This window comes from Marmota flaviventris, chromosome 12 (assembly GCF_047511675.1).
Source record: "Marmota flaviventris isolate mMarFla1 chromosome 12, mMarFla1.hap1, whole genome shotgun sequence".
Lineage (NCBI taxonomy): Eukaryota > Metazoa > Chordata > Mammalia > Rodentia > Sciuridae > Marmota > Marmota flaviventris.
This window is the reverse complement of record NC_092509.1, coordinates 97,854,117-97,878,067: the sequence shown is the minus strand read 5'-3', so window position 1 is coordinate 97,878,067 and position 23,951 is coordinate 97,854,117. Positions and strand designations below refer to the sequence as shown.

The 23,951-nt window shown below is 34.4% G+C and overlaps 1 protein-coding gene across 3 annotated transcripts in view; it reads left to right on the top strand.

The window, feature by feature from the left end:
• Tdrd5 (tudor domain containing 5) overlaps positions 1-23,951 on the top strand; it is a 62,107-nt gene that overhangs the window by 15,302 nt on the left and 22,854 nt on the right. For 2 of the 3 annotated variants that reach the window (XM_027934977.2, XM_027934976.1), the window contains exons 5-12: positions 1,750-1,810; positions 7,532-7,681; positions 10,204-10,376; positions 11,585-11,805; positions 13,528-13,740; positions 14,385-14,451; positions 22,021-22,221; positions 22,917-23,075. In XM_027934977.2, the coding sequence (XP_027790778.1) occupies positions 1,750-1,810; positions 7,532-7,681; positions 10,204-10,376; positions 11,585-11,805; positions 13,528-13,740; positions 14,385-14,451; positions 22,021-22,221; positions 22,917-23,075 (1,245 nt within the window). Of the gene's footprint in view, positions 1-1,749; positions 1,811-7,531; positions 7,682-10,203; positions 10,377-11,584; positions 11,806-13,527; positions 13,741-14,384; positions 14,452-22,020; positions 22,222-22,916; positions 23,080-23,951 lie in introns of all 3 variants that reach the window. The other variant, XM_027934974.1, reaches the window with a different exon arrangement.

The following is a 23,951-nucleotide window of genomic DNA, read 5'->3' as shown; positions in this document are numbered from 1 at the left end:
AGAGTCTTTAATATGCTTATAATCATATTTTTAAAAATGTGAACTGCCTATTCATGTCTTTGGCCTAATCTGTTGTTTTCCCTTATTAAAATATGAAAACTCTTTGTTTTTATGCATTGGGCCAAAGGGTGAACACATTTAAGATGTTGTGGGAGCTATTGATTCTGATTTGAATGATCAGGTGCCATCGTGGCTCTTACTGCCTTATACTGTCCCATTGCAGGGGTTGTGACTTTACTGGGAGAAATGCAAAATCCCTGGTACATTCAGGCTGTGTTTTGATTTTTGTTTTTGAAACTCGAATACCTAATAATAATTTGTTATAGGATATTAAATATGACTTTTATGGTACCAAAAAATTAGAGAAAAGGTAGTGTTCATTGATAAAGGGTTGGTTAAATTATCCACATAGAGTAAGGAATATGATGTGACTTGTAAGAAAGCTTATGTACAGCTCTCTTAGCAAACATTGAATTATCTCCTTCACATGTTGAACTTTAAAACCAGGTTTTATAGAATACCATGTTCAGTATTCTCCTCTCGGAGTGAGTGATGTGGGTATACACACACACACACACACACACACGTTTCATATGCATGCTTTCTGAAGTACATCATGGCTGTCTCTGGGATTTTTGAAAAAAAAATTTAATTTTTTTTTAGCTGTAGCTGTATATGATACCTTTATTTTGTTTATTTTTATGTGGTGCTGAGAATCAAGCCCAGTGCCACACACATGCTAGGTGATTGCTTTACTACCGAGCCACAACCCCAGCCCCTTGAAATTTTTACTTTTTCCTGAAACTTGAATTAGAATTTTGTATTAAATATAATCAATTAAAAACTTTTATGCTATATTGGAGATAGAACCAGTCATTTCTAGGGATTTATTTAAAAAAATCATTGGACAAATGTGCATAATGAAAATATGAGGTTAACAATTGCAGTATTTGTGATAATGAAAAATAAATGACTATAAAAAGGATACATTTAGGTACCTTGAATGTGAAACTATAGGGTTGTGAGGTTCTTACGTTTTATGTGACATAGTATGGATACATTTAGGTACTTTGAATATTTTGAAAAACTTGTATCTTGTTTATCCATGTTTACTGATTAGAACAATGATTATGCAAACTTTAACCTATTTTTATATGAACATAAATGTTTTAAGTGGATATGGGCAATAATGGATTTTTTAAAAAAAGTTTTTTTAAAACATACTGTTTTAGTTGTTGATGGACCTTTATTTTATTTATTTATTTATTTATAGTGGTGCTGAGGCTCAAACCCAGTGCCTCTCGCATGCTAGGCAAGTGCTCTTTCACTGAGCCACAACTCCAGCCAATGGCTATTTATTTTATCTTTGCTTAACTGTATTTTCTGAAATTTTCTATAGCATCCATTTGCATTTTTTATAATTAAAATGTTTGAATATTAATGCACAATATTAATTGTATGTGAGCTGAAAGCAAATATATTAGCCGGGCTAAAGAAACACAGGACTTTATGGGAGTTGTGGCATTGTAGGATTATGTAATAGTGATTTCTCAACTCTGGAAATATTAGGAATCACTTTTATATATGTTTTAAAATCATAAAACTGATTTTTTTTAAATAAAAGCAATATATGATATATTTGAATCATAATGTTATTTTTGCCTTTGTTACTATTTATACTATCTTATTTTAAACATTTGGTCTCCTAGTACTTGAATTCTATGTTGTATTTCATTTTCTTTTTATTAGGTTGTATCTAAGTTTCCAGAGGGTTTGTTAATTTCTAAACTTCTTGGGGAGTTTGAGGTAAGTGTTCTTTTTTACTGTGATTTACATTTCTTGTGATAGAAATTTTGTTGCTATTCCTTGGATCCCTCAAGTCTATACCCTTAACACTTAAATACTGTTTTGCATTTTAGTGTCTTTTTCTTCATTACAAGAGTTAAGGATATTTACTTGATTATGCATAAGAGGGCTCTTTTTACAACTTGGTGATAACATCTTTGGAATGAAAATTGATTTATTTTTGATGTCTAATAATACCAAGTGTCAATTGGGAATATGGAAAAATAATATCTCATTACACATTTTTGATTTTTTTATATCCAGTGAGATTAAGAATGAAGGGTAAAATAAGGGCATATTCAGATAATCAAATAGATAATTGTAAACACACCTGCACTATAAAGAGATGCTAAAGAATGTACCTCAGGCTGAAGAAAATGATGCCAGATTGGAACTTGAATCTCCAGGAAGAGCTGTAGAATAAAGGATATATGGTATATCTAAAAATCTTTCTTTCACCAATTAAAATATGACTATTATTACAAAGATGATAGTATATAATTGGTTTTAACTTAAAGATGTATCGTGCTGCAGCATAATGAATCAGGGCAGAATGTGAAACTATAGGGTTGTGAGGTTCTTATGTTTTTTGTGAGGTGATACAATAAGGCTGAGAAGTTAAAGATGTGTGCTATAATACCTAGAACAATAATTAAAATGCAGTTACAGCATAAATTTAATAGACGCTTTAAAATGCAATTGTATAAAAACATATTGTAAATGCAAACAAAGACTGGGAAGGAGGGAACAGGCAATAGATATACCATTGGAATCAACAGAAATTTTTTTTTTATTAGCTACACATGACATTACAGTGATCTTGGCAATTCATACATTTGAATCATTGGGGTATAATTTCTCATTTTTCTAATTGTACAGTGGAATCAACAGAAATTAATAGTGGTAATTTTAAATCTAGTTATAGTAATTTCATAAGTGTAAATGGACTACTATTAAAATTTGGAAATGAGACTGTGGAAAGCAAGATGCAACTATGTTATCTACAGGGAACACATCATAAATGTGAGGATAGATTGGTTCAAAATAAAAGATAAGAAAGATATACAAGAAATATAAAAAAAACTGAAGGGACTAAAACAACTTCAGATAATACATTGGGCTTGAAGCCTGCTTTATCAGCGATTGGCACATTCCATCAGGGTTAAGGGCCAGTTCTTCAGGAAGACAATCATAAATGTGAATTCACCTAATAAATAGTATAAACATTCTCTGAAGTTTGACAGGATTAAGAATTCTATAAATCTAGTTGGAGATCTTAATACTGTCTTCCCAAATGGCTAAAAAAAAGAACATTCTGTATCTTGTATATATATTGAAGCTAATTGAATGGTAAACGTAAGTTTACCATTTCAATATGAATTTTATAAAAAGTTAAAAGATTTTGAATTCTAGATAATAATGTATGTGCTGACATTTTTCGGGGAAAACATTGATGTCTGAGGTTACTTTGAAATATATAAAAAATGAATTGATGGATGGATTTATTGATAAAACAAAATAATGCTGATAATTCTATAATTTGGGTGATAGAGTTCTGTCCAATTCTTTAACCTTTTTCTGTTTTAAATTTTTATAAGAAAAATGTTATTAAAAGAACAAGAAAAGATAAAAAAGAATTTAAGAAAAAGTAACAGGTATTAAACATAGGCAAAATAAAGTTAACATATGAATAATAATGCCAAAGAAAAGAATAACAAAAAATTCAAATAAACTTTACTGAAATGAAATATTTGAAACTATTATTGAAAGAGTGCACTAGCAGCTGGGGTTGTAGCTCAGTGGCAGAGTGCTTGCTTGGCATGTGTGAGGCACTGGGTTCGATCCTCAGCACCACATAAAAGTAAAAAAAAATAAAGGTATTGTGTCCATCTACAACTAAAAGATAAAAAAAAAATTGTACTGCATGCTTAAATCATTAACCTAGAATAACCAACACCAAATTCGTAGATTTCAAAGAAAAAGGAAGAAATTCCTTTGACCATTTAAAACAAAAAGAGCAAGTGACTTGTAAGGAAATAAAATTAGATCATTAGACATTTTTATATCTTGTTTTGCCAGAGGAAAGTAACATATTTCAAATATTCAAGGAAAGAAAATGTGAGCCAAGAATTTTATGCTAGCAAAACTGACTCAACTGTAGAGGCAGACTACAACCATGCAAGAATTCAAGAACTGTTGTTCCCTTGAACCATTCTGAAGACATCTTCTACAGAGTCATCAATGTCATATTAATAAAAGGACTGACATTTAATGCCACTTCCACAACCAAAACCAAATGAAGTTAGGAGAAAATATAAAATGGCTGTATACTCTTGTGAATACATACACAAAATTAAATGGAGAAGAAGGGTTGAATATATGCCAAAGTTGAATTTTTATTATATTATGGTAATCTTATTCTAAAACCATTGTTATATGATGGGTACAAGGCAAATTAATTGTGAGATTAATAAAACACTAGTATATACAAGTGTTTTCTAATTGCATAAATCAAGACTGGAACATTTTGTCATAGCAGACCAACAAGGAAACTGCTAAGAAAAGGGTCATATCAAAAGGGCTTACAAATCCACTTGAAGAGTTATTTTAGGCTTTAGTAGGATAATAATAGCAATGACTTAAAGCAATGACCAAATATATTTAATTCCATGAGTTTATATGATATTAAAAACAATTGGTTAACATAGAAGACGATAGAGAACCTTTTGAAAAATGATAAATTTAATCACTTATCCTGATTTTTCTAAGAGAATTGTATGACTGAGTAACCAATAAAAAATGAGGGGAAGAATATCCTTATAAAAATTTTCCAATTAAATAATGAAAACTAATTGATAGAATAACTCTATTAAAGCCCTATATAAAATAATGGATCTAGGTACTGACCAGTGATGGTCCCTAAGAACACCAAAAAGACTATTGGATATTGTGTGCCTTTTTAGAACACACAGGCTCATTTACAGTCTTGTCAAAGAGATCAGTCATGAATTTGATCCAGTTGCCAATGAAGGAAACGATATTCCACTATGAGCTTGTCATCTGAAAAATCCAGTTGGGAAACTAAATCATGTAATAGGATATATACATAGCTTTTGACAGTACAAGTATAAACTCTAAGGAAAAATAATAAGAGTAAAGTTGAATGGGGGATGGAAGGGAATTAAGGAAAGTGGAAGTAGAAATATATCAAGTCTATAGTTGTCCATAGTTGGGAGTCAGTAAAGCAGAAAGCATAACAAAGGAGAAAGCATAACAAAGGAATTAGGACAAAATATATTTGACACATCAATGCATTGACTCAGGTATCCTATCAAAAGAAAATGATTCTCAGGCTCATAAAACAAAACTCTACTGTTTCATGTACTAATAGGAAACTAATATCTCTATTTAACAGCAAAAGGCAAGATTCGTATGATGTATATAATCTTAAAGCATATTTAAGTTTTCACAATTTCTGGAAATTTGCATGTAATGATAGTTACCTCCAGGAGATGATTGCTAGGTGACTGAAGAATTGGGGGTGAGCTGGAGACTGTTCTGCTATATAACCTTCTTGAACCTTTTGAATGTTACCTATTCAAAAAGTTAGTAACATTTTTAAAAAATCCTTTCAACCTAGTCTTACGTTCAATTGAATTGTATTTCTATAGTCCTAGACACTTATAAGAAGGGTAAAAAAAACTATTAAAGACTAATGAACATAAAAGGAAAAGAAGCCTTAAGATATAATGTACAGGGCTGGGGTTGTAGCTCAGTGGTAGAGTGCTCGCCTAGCACGTATGAGGCACTGGGTTCAAACTTCAGCACCACATAAAAATAAACAAAATAAAGATATTGTGTCCATCTACAACTAAAAAAAATATAAAAAACATATAATGTACAAAGAAGTAAGTAGAGATATTAACTCTACTTTGCCATCACTCCTGCCCTATCTATTCTCTACCAATTCTTTTTCCTTTGGGATGCTCATGGGTGGCTATAAATGTGATATTAATGACCCTTGTTCTATTGCTCTATCATGGTTCAAGAGATAAAAGTTGAATTAAGAATTTGATCATTTTAATGGTGGGTCTTTTTTTTTTAATTGTGCAGCTTTTATTTGAAATCTTCATATCCTTTCAAGTGGGGTTGTATCAATACAGAGCATTCAAACAGTTTTAACTGTTAATGAGCTGAGTAACAACTCGGCTCTCCATTACCATAGTGAAAGACCTAAGATAACTGAAACAGAAAAGGCTAAGATTGGTTCATAATTTGGAGGCTCTATTCATGCCTGATTTCTTTGGGCCTGTGGCAAGGCAGCACTTCATAGCAGGAAAATGTAGAACATGTAGCAGAGCAAAATCACTCATGTTATTCAGGGAACAAAAGGAGTGAGGAGGGGGCCAGGCTCCCACCATCTTCAAGAGCACACCCAGTGACCTAAAGACCTCTCACTGGGCCCCACATCTTAAAGTTTCCATCATATCCCTGCAGTATTACCTTGAGTCTACACCTTTTAACACAGAGGCCTTTGGGGAACATTCAACATTCAAAATATAGCAGACTGAATCATTCAATCTATTTAATATCTACAGACTTATTTAAATTTGTTTTAATTAGGTCTATATGACAGCAGAATGCATTTTGATTCAAGGTACACAATTGTACAACTTTTCATTTCTCTGGTTGTACACGATCTAGCGTTGCACCATATGTGCACTCATACATGTACCTAGGGTAATGATGTAAGTCTCATTCCACCATCTTTTCTGCCCCTATGTTCCCACCCCACCTGTCCCTCCTTTGCCCAATCAAAGTTCCTCCATTTTTTCCCATACCCTCCTCCCCTTATGAATCAGCATCCACTTATCAGAACATTTAGCCTTTGGTTTTGGGGGATTGGTTTACTTGGCTTAGCATGATATTCTCCAACTCCATCCATTTATATGAAAATGCCATAATAATTTTTTTCTCTTCTAATGCTGAGTGATATTCCATTGTGTATATATCATAGTTTCTTTATCCATTATTTATAAATGGTGAATCTTTTGACAAGGGAAAATGTACCTGTTCTCCGTGCAGTTTTAACCCAAACTAGTGTGGTACCCTATATTTTCTCTCCCATCTTTATTTGGTATGAATTTTCTTCTTTACCAAGGCAATAAAATCAAATTGTACACAACAGGAAATACACTCATAAGAAACCTGCTTATTTTGCCCAACTTCTAAGGTGAAATAATAAAATTTAAGGAAATATTTTAAATAGTAATGCCAATTCTGCATGTTGAAAATGGTCAAGGATATTCTTTCTCTGAAAAATATAGAAATAAGGATAGGCTTATTATGAGTTTTGTAGTTTATACATTCTTCACTCCCAAATACCTTTGCTTTATAATCAAATATTGTTAAAAATGAGAGGTGAAAAGTTCCCCTCACTTTCACTTCAATTTATCATATACTCTCAAGGGAGCTTGACATTGGCCTAGAAGTTTATGGTAAGGGATTATTAGCCTCTTTTGTAAAATGCTTGGGTGGAAACACAGCTTTACACCCAAGTTCACTGAACCTTAAAATTTTAGCTTAGCTAAATTCAAATTAAAGCATTGTCCAAGAGTATCTGTACATATTTTATTTCTGCTATCTAATGTTTTTCATAATTTCCATTTATTTTTGTGACAGGCAGTTTTTAAAGAGCAACTTTCACCCAAAAAATTGGGATTTTTAAATGTGACAGAACTTGTTGGAGCTCTTAGTGACATTCTTCGTGTTGAGTTCAGGGAAGGAGAACAAGACTTGCTAGTGTTTGATGCTGATATGAGGCCGGTACTAACAGGTAAGTTGTCCCACAGTGTAATGCAAACCTCATTTTTAATTGTTTTTGTAAGTACAGGAGAAAAGAAAATATTGGCTAGGTAAGAGTCATCTTTATAACTACATCAGACAAACATATTATTGAAATGTTTTATGTGTAACGATCTTTTTTCTGGTGGTATTTATTGTAATAAAGTTAACTGTATTATTAATTTTAAAAATTGAATTTTTTTTCTTGATGGAGATTGACTTGAAGAGCATTCTGCCTCAGAGCTACATACCTAGTCCTTTTATTTTGAGGCAGGGTCTTGCTAAGTTGCCCAGGTGGGCCTCAAATTTATGATCCTTCTGCCTCAGCCTCTGAATTTTTAAAATTAATTCATTGTGCCAGACACAGTGGCACTTGCCTATAATCCCAGCAACCCAGGAAGCTAAGATAGGAAGATTGCAAGTTCAAGGCCAGCCTCAGCAATTTAGCAAGGTTTGAAGCAATATAGAGAGGTCCTGTCCCACGATAAAAAATAAAAAGTGATGGGAATATAGCTCAGTGGTTAACTATCCCTGAGTTCAATCCCCAATACCATAAATAAATAAATGAATTTTTTAATAATCCTGAAGAGAATTTTCTGATTAAATGGTCTGATAGTTCAGTGGTTAACTTTGGCTATATATCAAAAGCATTTTAGAAAGATGTGGAGATTCAGAATAAATGGGTATGCATTCATAACCCCTCTTGCATTTTTAAATAACTATTTGGGGATAATTTTAGGCTTATGGAAAAATTGCAAAGGTAGTACCAAGTACCCATATTCTTTTCATACATTTCCCCCTAATATTATTATCTTTAATATTACTGTAATTTATTTGTCAGAGCTAAGACATTAACATTGGCACATTGTTACTAACTAAACTCCAGATTCTATTACCAATTTTTCAAAAAATGTTTTTCTGTTTCTGTATCTACTCCAGAATATCACATTGCATGTAGGGCACTTGAGTTTTGTTTTTCTTTTTGGCTTAGGCTTTAAAAAAACTTTATTGAGATAACTGTTGATTCACATGCAATTATAAGACAATTCAAAAGGATCCTATGCATTCTATACTCAGTTTCCCCAATGGTAACATTTCACAAAACTTATAGAACAGTAGGATACTTAGATTTTTATAAGCTTCTACAAATGCTTATGATGGACAGCTACATTCCCAAAATATAAATATCTTTATTGGATTTGTGATTTATTAAAAAAACTCATGTTCATTTAAAAATATTCAAAGAGCACTAACAATAAAAAGAAGGTGAACACTTATTATTTTATGAATATCCTAGAAATAAAGCTGTGAGGATTTTTACATAATCTTCCAGATTTGTTTCAATATGTGTTTAAGCATAGCTAGATTTTTTTTAATCCACAAAAGTTTATTTAAACCATTCTAACAATACAGAGGTAACTAATGTTAATAGTTTTAGTGTGTGTGTTTCTGGACCTTTTTTAAAAATGTCTTCAGTTGTTGATGGACCTTTATTTTATTCATTTGTTTATATGTGGTGCTGAGAATCAAACCCAGTGCATGCTAGGAAAGTGCTCTGCCACTGAGCCACAACCCTAGCCCTCTGGACCTTTCCTTTATAATACAAATTATCATGTATATAATTTTTATTTCACAAAGCAGTATTATATAAATATTGTATAAATCATTTTTATACTTCAATTATTGTGTATGTTTTCCATATTATTTATGTACAAGTTGATTTTTGAGTACATATAATTCTTTTACATAACTATAATTTATTGAACCAGTCTCCTATTGATGGACATTTAGATTGTTCCCATTTTTACCATTATAAGAAATATAGTAGTAAAAACTCTTATTTTTTAATTTCTTATGGTGCTAGAGATTGAACCCAGGACCTCATACATGCTGGCAAGTGCTCTACCACTGAGCTTCCTCCTCAGCCCCATGATACATATTTTTGTACCCACATCTTTCTGTTTATTTCTTTCGGAACCACTGTGGTTGTAGGTCTATCTTTCTGGAGTCTCTTTTAATGTGCCAATCACTTGTAATCATCATATATATGTAAATTAAACAAAACATGTGATCAACTTGAGGATGCCTAAGAATTAAAGAATCATGGAATATTAAGTAGCCATGTACATTATAAACGACGATGAATGTTTGAGCTTAATTAGAACAAGAAATAAATTGAAATCAGGATATTGAAAAATAAAGCCATTCACCAAACTTTAAGAAGCATTGCCATTCTACATACTCCCCTTGCCCCAACACACATACACACACACACACACACACACACACACACAAAATGGGGATTCATTCTCATCTAGAAATTCTCTTATATCTTGCCACATGGAAAGGTCTACAAGGACAGGTTAGTATTTCTCATTTATCACTATATCCTTAGTACCTGGCACATAGGAGATGCTTATTAACAATTGTACCATTATTGTAGCAAATATGCACAGGCTGTTCTGTTGGCCATTTCAGATGGAGCTGTTTCAACAGTCAGAAATTTATGTTTAGTTCAACCAGATAAGAAAATGGAAGCCAAGGCTTGTGTCTCCAGTCCCCCTAGAAATTCACTGTCTACTGCTGCTGTCAAGGAGACTGCATGGGATTGCCCTTTGAAGAACCATAAAGAACCAGAACAGAAGATATATAAGAAGCCTAATCTGGTTGTAAAGCCTTTACAGCTGGTGAGTGAGGTTTAAAGAACCTGCACAATGTAGATTCAGCATTATGAAAAGTAACCAAATGAAACCAGAATTACTTTTAGAAAAATCTTGTCTCTATATACCTCATTTATTGAAAAAATTAGTTCTTTCATCCAAAGTCACCTTATATAGTATCTTTTCAGTAATTTATGTAACCAGTTTTCCGATGGTTTTGAGATTGGATAGTCCTTATATGATGATGGTACTGTCTCAGTCTCCCTGTGTTTGGAAATGTGGGCTGAAAAATCCTCAGGGGCTTCCGAGGGGACCACAGAGGAGCTATTGACTGAATGCCTCAACAGCTGCTGCAAATCTCCTTTGCACTCAACCTCAGTTATTGGGTCCTCACCATTCTGTCATCATTACATCTTTTTTTTTGAGAGAGAGAGGGGGAGAGAGAGAGAATTTCAGTATTTATTTTTTTTAGTTTTCGGCGGAAGGAACATCTTTGTTTGTATGTGGTGCTGAGAGGATCGAACTCGGGCGGAACGATGCCAGGCAAGCGCGCTACCGCTTGAGCCACATCCCCAGCCCCCTATCATTACATCTTAACACAAAATTCTTTTTGTGTTCTCTTCTCCTATTCCTTATGTTATTACTAAGGTATTAGTCATATGTTACTCTTCATTGTACCCTCAGTATCTGGCTCCTTTCATGGGATGACAAAAATTTGAGAGCCTGCTATATTGTTCTGGAGGACAATAAAAAGGCTTACAGGAATATATATTTTAGAAGACAAAAGGATATATTTTAGAAATGTTTGCACAATCCTATTTTTGATTGGAAGACTAGTCTGAAATTTAATCTAGACTTAGTTACCTTTCCCTATTGGTAGGGTTGAGTAGAATGAGAATTCACTTTAGTTCAGCCTGAATATTTGAAATATCATGTTGTCAAATTTTAATAAGGCATTTGCATAATACATCTTAACTCTTTTCCTAATATCAGAAGGTAATATATTCATATTTTAACATAAGAATCACCTGTGGAATTTTTTAATATGCATGGTTTCATTCTCATGTATTCTGAATCAGTAAATCTAGCCTGAGCCCATGAATATGAATTTTTATAATTTCCCAAGTGATTCTGAAAAAGGCAACTAATGAAGTATACTTTGAGAAATGTCAGGGTTTGAAATGTCACCCAAAGATTTATTATGGTTTCTTTGATTTCTTTCTTTTAACTTGTAGCAAGTAGGAATAAGTAAATCACAGCTCAGCTTGGCAATGGCAAATCATGATATCCCACCAGATGCTGTACAGGAGAAGAAATTATGCAGACTTCCACCATTAGATACCAGTACCCTTGTGGGGGTCTTTGTGGAGTATATTATCTCTCCAAGTCAATTCTACATCCGAATCTATAGCAGGGATTCATCAGAGTTACTTGAAGACATGATGATTGAAATGCGGTAGGAGTCCTTGTTTTCAATGTGTTTTTTCATGTATCGCTCTAATTAGGAGTTATCATTTTTGGTCTCAGGACTCTTAAAATGAAAGAACCAAAGAGAGCTTTTGTTTATTGATATTTCCTATATAGAAATTAAATTGCAGAGTTAAAAAATGCTTCTTTTAAAAATTCATGGGTGATAATATAACATTTTTATAAAAATAACTTTTTAGAAAATGTTGGAAGAGTACCATTGTTTTACATTTTTACAGATCACTTTAATATTTGGCTTAATAGGGAAAAAAGCTGGATTTTAATATCTGCTTCTACATGTAATCTATTGAGATACAATAGCCCCAGATAACCTTATACAGGCAAAATGTTCCAAGATACTCAGTGGATACCTGAAACAGGATAATACCAAACCCTGTGTATATACTGTTTGTTTTCTTATATACACATAACTATAATAAAGTTTAATTTATAAATTAGGAATAGTAAGAGATTAACAACAATAAAAATAATAAAAACAATTATAACAAAATTCTGTAACAAAAGTTGATTGAACAACTGATGTAGCTATTAAGTAACTAATGGGAGGTAGTGTATACAGTAGGCATATGCTGCACAAAGCCATGATTCACAATCTGGCCAGATGGAGTAGGATGGTGTAAGATTTCATCATACTACTCAGAAAAGCATGCATTTTTAAACTTGTGATTTGCTTATTTCTGGAATTTTCCATTTAATAATTTTGTACTACAGTTTTCCATGGGTAACTAAGCGAAAACCACTGAAAATGGTAAATGTATAAAATGTGTGGTTTTGGTTAAAGTGTATGGAAACATCTGGCCTCACAAATATATAGTTTGGGAAAGGAGTATTTTAATAGCCTTTTCAGAAAATTGTGAATTATCATAATTCGTTAATGGTTTTTTCAAGCAAAAAAAGGTGGTTCTTTCCATGAAAAACAGTGACTAATTCATCTTTCAAGTGAAAAAAAAAATCATACTTCCCTCCCAATAAAAGATTAGGTCACAATTCAGAACACACAAGCTTTTCCTTGACATAACTGGGGAAATGCCTTATGTATACTTAGTTTCATTTTTGTCACTTAGTATTGAAAAGATGTCACTTAGTGACTGCTGTTTAATAAGCTTAATCTTTATCAGAGACGATATTAAATGTCATTGGCTGTTTTTTGTAATTAATGTGAACATATGGCAGTGACAATTAAGAGGCTATAAGTTTGCCACTGCCTCGATTTAGCTAAGGTGCCTGGCTTATGTACCCATTGTTGCTTTTACATGGTCAATGCAAATTTCAACATAAGTAAAGGGCAGATAAGGGTTCAGTAATATTATGAAAATAGTTTTGATCTTGTGTACCTCCTGGAAAGGCATTAGGGTATATACTTTGAGACCTACTGCGTTAAAAAATGTCCATTTTAGGAAGAGATGGGAAATGAGATCGCATTGTATTGTGTTCTGAGAATGTGAGATAAGAAAATGAATGTATAATTTTCATACTCTATCTTTGAATAAGTTTGTTAATAAAGAGAATGACTTTGGACAAGAAAAAAGAATAAAATTCTTTGGCCTTAGTAAGCATTAACAAATCAGGAAAAAAAAATCAGGATTTTTTTCTTTGCCTTTTGCCCAGGCTTTTCTATTCTTGACCTATCAATAAAAACAATCTTTAATTTTTCTTCCCCTATGGTTTCTCTGTATATGGAATTCCACAGGCGTTGTTATTCTAACCAGCTGGTTTCTGATCGATATATCATGCCAGAATGTTTTGTCCAGCCGGGACACCTGTGTTGTGTAAGGATTTCTGAGGATAAGTGGTGGTATCGGGTTATTATCCATCGAGTCCTTGGGAAAAAGGAAGTTGAAGTATTCTACCCAGACTTTGGAAATATCGGAACTGTTCAGAAGTCCTCTCTGAGGTTCCTCAAGTGAGTTGAATTTAATAAGAACAATGGACAAATTAAATTTTGAATCCCAGTGCTGAAACTTGGTGAGGCTGTGATCTCTCTTATTTTTCTTTTAGCTTTATCGCTCCATCCTTCCACCCTTTCCATGCCTCTTTCTTCTTAGTGTTATTTAATTTCACTGGTGGATTATAATCTCATGTCTTCTTTGACTTGACTATGAATTTGAATGGACCATTTGACTAAATTTTAGCCTCTTATTAAGAAAGTGACTCCTTGGGAATGGCAAGTTGAAGACCAGCCTGGGCAACTTAGCAAGACTCTGTCTCAAAAAAATAGGAAGGACTGGGAATGTAGAGTGCCCCTGGGTTCAACCATCAGTTTCCAAAAAACTAAAAACCAAAACTAAAAGAAAACTACTCTTTGGGTCATACTAAGAGGTGCGTTCATATATTCAGGAAGCTTGAACCTGAATTTCTACTGTATGGTTCTCTCAAAGATGTATTTTATACTTTTTCTTAGGTTTCTTTAAAGTACAAGGCATTTATTATTAAATTGATGAATAAAATACTCTGGAATGTTGTGCATAACAAATCAAGGAGCAGAGATTTTATAAAAATGCACTTTAAACATATGATTAAATGTTCATATATTGATTTTTGCTGCAGGTGCTGCTACACAAAGCTTCCTGCTCAGGCTATCCCTTGCTCTTTGGCTTGGGTGAGACCCGTAGAGGTATGTACTCTGGTTTTCCAGTAATTAGAAAACATTTTTTTTTCCCAAGACTGTTTCTGAGTTCTCAGGATACAAAAACAAAACATGAAACCAGGCCCCTCTGCTCCCAAAAAATCAGGTATGTTGTATGGAATGGAAATATGTGGACAGACATTGTTGTACCCTGCTGTATTTGCTATAATAGAGATTCTTACAGCATGACAAAGGAGCAAAAGGAAGCAGCCCCATCTCTCCAGGGTAATCAGGAAGCTTCATAGTAAAGGTGGCATCTGAGTGGAACTTTAAAAGAAGATTAGGGAGAGTAGTGTGAACATTTCAAATTTAAGAAATTAGTTCTATTGGCACAGAATGTAGAATGAGCTGGAAGGTACATGACAAATGATGTCAGAAATAGGCACAGACTTCACATGGAGAGCTGTGTTCAGAGGTCAAAAAGCTGCTGTCCCTTAGATGCTGGGGAACTACCATAGTCAGGTGTCATTTTTAAGAGAATTCTCCCATACATTGTGAAAGATGATTGGAGGGCCTGCAGAAAGCATTTACATTCACATAGGCAGGTATGGTGTGTGCAGTTATAATTATCTCTGGCCTTTACCTTTTCTCCTCTGAACCTACACGTACCTATGTGTGTTCCTCACGCCATAGTTGTCTGTTTAACCTAAATAATTTATCAGTTGCTTACATATAAATGACTATTTAAAAATATCTTTTAGTTGAAAAATACAGCAAAGAGAACCAAAAAAAAAAATCATATAATTCAGGGCTGGGGTTGTGGCTCAGCAGTAGAGCACTCGCCTAGCATGTGCGAGGCCCTGGATTCGATCCTCAGCCCCACATAACAATAAATAAATAAAGGTATTGACAACTGCAACTAAAAAATTTAAATATTAAAAAAAATCATAATTCAACCACTGAGACACACTCACTTAGAAATTGTTGTATTTCCTCCTGTTTATTTTATTGGATGTAGAAAGTCCAGGTTTTTGAAAGGTTTTTAGTGTTACCTAAGATAATCATAATATGTTGTATATTATGCTTTTTTGCTTAGCATTTAACATAAATATACATTTAGTTCTCAATTCTAATGGATTCATAGTAATCTATTAGCCAAATATGCATTGTGGCCTGTTTAACCATTCCTTTATTGTTGGACATTTAATCTTCTACATTTCCACTATTATAAATAATGTACACAAAGTGTTTTTGTTTTATTTATTTGCAGTACTGGATTGAACGCAGGCCCTTGTGCATTCTAGGCAAGCACTAAACCACTAATCTCCACCGCCAGCACCCCTAACTCTGCTTTTTTGTTAGATAGTCTCACAAAGTTGCCCAGACCAACCTCCCAAGTAACTGGGATTATAGACGTGCACCACTACACTCAGATTTCACAAAAACCATACGTTGTACTATCATCAGGATTGGGTTTTAGTCTGTAGTCTTGAATGGGTCTCTTTTTACTACTTTGGCCATCAGGAAGCTGGATGCTAAATTTGCAACCCATTTATAACCAATGTCTTTTACATCAGCCAAATAGCTTCTCTGTTTTGTTTTCTTTTTTCCCTCTTCATTGCCTTCTTATTTGCCTCCTATACCTCTCCTCCTCAGGGCTTTTGCTCATTCCAATCACAGGAATAGCTTATTCCAAGAAGTTTCATGGTTGCCCTTCCTGTTATTTCCTCAAAAGGGTTTTCTTTTCCTCACAGCCAGTTTAAAGTATGCCCTTCCCCTTGAGTAATTCATCATCACCATGTTTTGTCTTTATTATAGTTGTCACTGTCTGCTGTTTTCTTGTGTGTCCATCTGAACCCAACAGTATAAGTGTCCTGTTCACCATTGAATCTTCAGTGCCTATAGCAATGTTTGGTTAATGTTAAGAGCTCAGTAATCATGTTTTTAACTAAATGAATCTATCTCACTTTATTTCTATGTCTATTTTCTAATTTTGAAAATGATTAATTCTCTTGGTAATGGAAGAAGAGCAACAAAGGAATGTGATGAGACTATGTTCCCACAGACAAAATCAAAAGTAGGCAGGAAAGCAGAAGTCTCCTTGGAAATCAAACTGTAGCGGGTAAGGTTGGGACCTTTCCAGCTGCCTTCTCGAGGGCAGTCCTCACTCTTCAGCCTTGCTGGCTTGAAGAAATAGAGGAGATTGTTTGAGAGTGACAGAACAGCTAGAAGTTAGGGGGCAAATACTTAACACAGAGAATGGGTATACAGTTGTATTCACAGCGTATATAATCTTCCCAAATCCTTAGATGATTGCTGAACTTTGCAAGCACTAGGAACAACCTAGTTGCCCTAGAGGAAAATTAACAGCTGGCATTTGAAGGAACTGAACAGAGATTTCAGTTGCTACAGACTGCAAGAGCAAGGGGTGTACAAAATTTAGAGTTTAAGTCCAACTTGTCAATTAACAATGGAGACACATTTTGAGAAATGGATTGTTAGGTGATTTCATTATTTTATGAACATCATAGCATGTACTTACACAAACCTAGATAGTATAACCTACTACCCTACCTGGGCAGTGTGGGTTTTTTTTTTTTTTTTTTTTTTTGGTACTGGGGATTGAACTTGGGGGCACCGACCACTGATCAACATCCCCAGCCCTATTTTGTGTTTTGTTTAGAGACATGGTCTCACTGAGTTTTGCTTAGTGCCTTGCTATTTTTTTTTCCCCCCTGAGGCAGGCTTTGAACTCGAAATCCTCCTGCCTTAGCCTCCCAAGACTCTGAGATTACAGGTGTGCACCACCTGCCTGGTGATTGTATTTTTAAACACATTTAAATGTTTATTCCTTAAACATTTTTTTTTATTTTAAGATTAAAATATAGCCATTATGGTTTGGATTTGAGGTGTTCTCCCAAATCTCCCGTTAATGCAAGAACATTCAGAGGTGAAATGATCAGATTGTGAGAGCAATAATTCATCAGTCCATCCTAGTTTGATTGGACTGACTGGGTGGTAACTGTGGGCAAGTTGGTTGTGGCTAGAGGAGGTGGGTGACTTCATCTTCTCTATGCTGGTGCTTCCTGACCCTGAGCTGAGCAGCTTTCCTTCACTTGCCCCCTCCTGCATAATGTCCTGCCTCACCTTAGGCCCAGAGTTGTGGAGCTGGCTATCTAACTGAGAGCTCCAGATAAATTTTTCCTCCTGTAAATTTTTTTTAAGTTTCTTTCTTCCTTTCTTCCTTTCCTTTTCCTTGTCCTTGTCCAAGAAGACCACGTGCTAGGCAAGTGGTCTACCACCAAGCCACAACACCAGCCCCTGTAAATTGTTCTTGTTGGGTATTTTGTCACAACAACCCAAAAGGTAACCAAAACAATAACCCATTTTGACTTATTTTTATCTTTTATTTTTTTAAAAACTAGGACACAAACAAGGCCTAGGCCTATGAAGGATCAGGATCAAAATATCACTGTCTTCCAACTTTGCATCTTGTCCCACTGGAAGGTCCGAAGGGGCAATAACACAGAGCCGTTGTCTATGACAGCAGTTCCTTCTTCTGGCATTCTCCCTGAAGGACCTGCCTAAGGCTGTTTTACAGTTAAAATTTTTTTTTCAGGTAGGGATATACTTTAATGAACCAGTAACGTAGTTGTTTATCATTATCATCAAGTATTATTTACTGGCTGAACAGTAGGTCTGCTTCCACCAGAAGCACCACAAACCTGGGCAGGATGTGACAATGTTATGACAGCTACCACATCACTATGCAATTTGAATTTTTCAGTTCCTTTGTAATCTTATGGGAATATTGTCACATACATGAACTTTTATTAACCAAAATATTGTTAAGTGGTGCATAACACTGGGAGGACTCAGGGCATAGGTCAGTGGTCAAGCACTTGTGTGACCCTGAATTTCCATCCCCAGCTCAGCAAAACAACAACAACAAACTAGGATATTTTGTCACCAGTATTCTTTTTTAAAAATATTTATTTTTTAGAAGTCGTTGGACATGGGGCTGGGGATGTGGCTCAAGCAGTAATGCACTCACCTGGCATGTGCGGGGTGTTGAGTTCGATCCTTAGCATCACATAAAAATAAAATGAAGATGTTGTGTCCACCGAAAACTGAAAAATAAATATTTAAAACTTCTCTCTTCTCTCTCTCTCTTTTAAAAAAAAAGTAGTTGGACACATACCTTTATTCATTTATTTATTTATTTTTATGTGGTGCTGAGGATCAAACCCAGAGCCTCGCATGTGCTAGACGAGCTCTCTACCGCTGAGCCAATCCCAGCCCACCAGTATTCTTGAACTGCAAGAAATACTAAAGGAAGTCCTTCTGGCTCTTAATAGAAATGAAAGCAAATAGTAACTGAGATCTATAGGAAGGAATAAAGATTATGGAAAATAGTTAATATGTGGTGAAATATAAAGCTGTTTTATTCTCTGAATTTCTTTGGAAAACATAGAACTTTTAAAAGTAAAATCATTGCATTTCATTTTGGAGTAGAATGTGTTAATATATATTTATTCTAAAAGTCTTCATGCAGTTTAAGCTTTATTATTTTTAGAAACATAAATGTCACAAACTTTAAAAATATCATTTGAAACTTTAATTTTTAACATATACTTGTTTGTATGTTATTTTGTGAAATTTTAACTAGTAGATTTGCAGTGTTAATATTTTGTTTCATTCAACTTTTGCCCACTCTAAGGGACTGGCACAAAAAAAATTAAAATGCAGTATTTGTAGTAGAGTTGTTTTTTTTCTGTTCCTCCTCAATATGATTTTGGTGTCAGATTTTTAGGGAATGTGTTCTTTTTACTTAGTTTCATTTTATTGGCATAATTATTCATAATATCTTCCTGTCCTTTTTCGGGGGGCGGGAGTTGCTGGGGATTTAATTCCAGGCTTTCTGCATGTTAAGCAGGTGCACTACCACTAAGCCATGTCCCCAGCTCTCCTTTTTCTAACTTTTTGAGACAGAGTCTTGCTAAGTTGCCTAGGCTGGCCTTAAACTTGTGATGCTCTGGCCTCAGCCACCTGAGTAGCTGAGACTTACAGGCATGCACCATCTATGGTCCTTTTGTGGCTTAGTCCATGCAGAGATGAAGGTCAGGAGCAGTGCAGGGGTGTACTCCTAGGTTTATATCTGGGACAGCAGGCATGCATGTGTGGCCTGCCTTCTTTTCTTTTTGATGCCAGCAACTGTAATAGTATGTCCATTTACATTCCAGTTATTGTTCATTAGTATATTCTCTTCTTTTTTTGTGATCTAAAGAGAAAGGTATTTGCCATTTTGGTTAGTTTTTTCAATGAGCCAGTTAACCTGGGAGTGTGTCATAGTGGTAGTTGATTCTGGCAGGAGACATCAGTGGAGACCAAAGTTTGATAAAGAACAAATTGCCAATCTATTTGAAAGTGGGAAATGGTGACTTTATTTTTTTAAATTTATTTTTTAATTAATGACTTAATTTTTTATTTTTTAATTAGTTATACACAAGAATTCATTTTGATACATATAATGGAATATAATTTTTCCTGGTTGTACATGATGTAGAATCATACCAGTCTATAGTTATATATTTACGTAGGGTGATAATGTCTGATATATTCTACTACCCTTCCTACCCCGACACCCTCTCCCCTCCACAGCGATTTTATTTTTTTGTTACTAGGAATTGAACCCAGGGGCACTTTACCATCAGGCTACATCCCCAGCCCTTTTTTATTCTGAGTCAGTCTTACTAAGTTGCTTAGAACCTTACTAAGTTGCTGAGGCTGGCCTCAAACTTGCAATCCTCCTGCCTCAGCTTCCTTAGCCATTTGGGATTACAGGCATAGGCCACTGTGCCTGGCTGTTTGTGTGAATTTATGCTCACTTATCCTATATTGTTTTTGTAAAAATATTTTTTTAGTTGTCAATGGACCTTTATTTTTTATTTATTGATATGCAGGTGCTGAGAATCGAACTCAGTGCCTCACACTGGGTGTGAGCTCTGCCACTGAGCCACAACCCCAGCCCCTATATTGTTTTTTTACTGGACTTTAAAAAAAAAAAAATCTTTGTTATTTTTCACTAAATATTGCAAATTTCCAGTCATTGTCTCTTCAATTATGATCATATTTTTATACCTCTGTTTCTGCCTCTTTTTCTGAGGCCATAACTTTTTAAAAATATTTTTATATGTATGGACCTTTATTTTATTCATTTATTTATATGTGGTGCAGAGGATCGATCCCAGTGCCTCACACATGCTAGGCAAGCCTGAGCCACAGCCTCAGCCCACTGAGGCCATAATTAAAAGTGTCAAACTTCCTCAGTTTTTCTTCCACTTCTTAATGGCCTTCTGTATTTTATGCCCATCTTTCTTCCCACACTGGGTAAATTTTTTTTCCATAAATTATCTTCAACTTTGCTAATTTACTCTTAATCGTATGTAATCTGCCACTGAATTAACCTGTGAAGATTTTAGAATTTGTTATTATATTTTTACTTTCTAAAGCTTGTTATGCTATATTTGTCTTTATAGATTGCTGATCTCTGCAGAATCTTTCAGACTAAGCAGGGTTGTTGTTTTTTTTGGAAGGGGGACTTTGCTTTAAGCATAGTAAGCTTAGTTTTATAATTTGTCTAGAAATTGTCCAAGATTTTAAGGGTTTGTTGCAGTTATATGGTTTCTACTTGTTCTTCTGATTCATTGTTTTTATGCATTTTATCTTTGCCTGTGTGCTGCTCATTGTCTTTGAAAAATTTTAAGAATAGTTAAATGATGTAAGCTGAGTGCACCTATCTCTGGATAGGGTTTATGTTTGCTTCTGCCTGCTCCTTAGGAGTTCCAGCACTTCAGAACTATGTTAATTTAAATTAACAACTTGAGGATTTATGGACCACTCTAGTGATGTGAAAATTGAGGTGCAAACCCATGTGAAGACTGGTTTCTTTCTCTCCCTGCTTACCCAAGACCATATCTTGCAGGACTCAGTGAAGGAAAACTTTTCTAGAGACAACCTACTGTAGTGGACCCCAGTTTTGCTATATGTCCCCTTTGCAGTGTTCAAATTTGCCTGGATTAGGAGGTACCCTTAAGACAAAAGTTGTTCCCACTTTCTCTTCAGTTTTTTTTAATATATTTTTTTTAGTTGTAGATGGACACAGATACCTTTATATATTTATTTTTATGTGGTATTGAGGATCGAAGCCAGTGCCTCACATGTGCTAGGTGAGCACTCTACCACTGAGCCACAACCCTAGCCCTTCCCTTCAGTTTTGGCCTGATAATTTGTTACTAGCTTGCTAGTACTTTGATGTTCTGGGCATGTTAAAAATGATATTTTACCTAGACTTTTTAGGTTTTTTTTTCCCTATGGGAGGGTTGGTCTAATAATATATTTCTGAAATTGGTGGGTTCCTCACCAAATAATTACTTTTTCACCATTTTTTATTTTGACTTTTCTCATCCTCAAATCATAAATATCTTATGTATCATTCTCGTTCTTTTATGCTTTGATTTTTCCACTTAAAACTACTGTACTGTACATTATCATAAATGGTACTATAATTCATGTTGAACTCTATCACCTAAATCTAGTGTCTTTATTGTATTACAGGAACACTGGACATCCAGAGCTATTTTGCAGTTCCAGAAGTTGTGTGGTCTGAAACCGTTAGTAGGAGTAGTGGATGAATATATCGATGGAATCCTTAACATTTTTCTGTGTGATACATCCTCACATGAAGATGTCTATTTCCATCATGTCTTAAGAGCAGAGGGCCATGCTATTGTATGCCGAGAAAATGTCCCTTCCAAGGTAGAGCAGTGTGGATGCATTTTGCAACATATATTGCTTGCTCTCAACACTTAAATTTAATACAGAAGGTTGTTTGATTTATTCTTTAATTTTAGAGACATTCATTACATTGCTGACTTCTTAATGCAGAACACTCTTAATTTTTAGATGACCATAAAAACCACATTTGGCTAATTATCCTTTAGAATATGAATACTTTTGCCAGGGTAGGTGGCACACGTGCCAGTGGCTGGGGAGGAGGCAGAAGAATCTCAAGTTCAAAGCCAGCCCCAGCAACTTAGCAAGACCCTGTCTCAAAATAAAAAATAACAAGGACTGGGGATGTGGCTAAGTGGTTAGGTGCCCCTGGGCTCAATGCCCAGTACAAAAAAAAAAAAAAAGATTGACTATTCTCCCTTACTCCAAAGTATTTCAAAGTGTGTAGTTATCTTAGGTCATCCTAGAGAAAAGCAACACTTTTATTTTACATTATTGATAGTGATTTGTTGATAGTGATAGCTGTATCCCTGCTAATATTGATTCTAATTTTTGTAACTATGTAAAACTGTCAATATGGAGCAAGCTTTTAATGAAGAAGATAATGTACCTCCACAGCACTTGAGAATTATGAAGTACTAACTTTTGTCCTTTCTTTTTTAATTGGATAGTTAAACCCTTCCTCATTTAAAGTAAATTATCTATTTATTTTTATCCAGGGCTTCAGAGACCTAAATCCTTTAGCTTTATACACTCAACCCAGTGGAGGGCCAGATAAAGTTGTCTTGACAGAACTGGGTTATTCTTCTCATCAGCACTATTTTAATGAAGACCGAGAGATAAGTCCTCGATCCAAAGAGAGCGATTTCCATGCCCTGGTAAGTTATATTATAATAACAGTTAAATTATATTATTAATTATTATAATATTTACAAATATTATAATAATTCCTTTAATTAACTCTAGTTATCCTCGTTTTACAGATGAGGGAACTGAGGTTTTCCAAACTTAGATGCACAGTGATCTTACAACTAACCTGTTTCTCATTGTTAGGCAGCTTAAACCTTTGCAGTATTTGTGCTTCCTCTGGTGATTTCTCCTGTTTACTAATTTCCTCTGTGTAGTTGTGCCTTCCCTTCTCTAACTCAAATGCTGTCCTTCATACTCACTGCTCAGGTTCTTCTTCACAGATTCTGATTTTTTTTCTCTTTAAATGTTTGCCAACCCTCTCTCCATCCACAGTTACAACAGTATTATTATAACATCCTTTTATTATGCATTATTCTAGCCACAGAGCAACAATAATTATTGAACTTGTACTACCTCACAGGCACTGTTCTGAGTGCTCACATGTATAGAGAATTTAACCTGCATAATAACATTCCCATTCTAAATAAAAGGAAAGTGAAGCTCATGCTAAGAACTTAATATTTCTTGAACAGATAAACAGGTCCTCTTGAGTCTGATAGTCCAGTACCTGTTGACATGAGGAATAAGAGTATAGGAAGTGTTTAATCTGAAGGCTGGAAATATTTTGTTGTTGATATAAGGCTTTTTATTTTTGTTGAATAAAATAAAATGTAAAATATTCTTTTTTGAGTTTTAAAAAATGTAGATTTTATTAGAGCTAAAATGTAAACTATTCTTTTGTTGTATATTATTGTATATCTGACTTTTAAAGTTATAGAGATGATTTTTTAGTAGATATTTACAAATTATTAGAAAAGATTAAAAAAAGCCATTTTGACTACTGG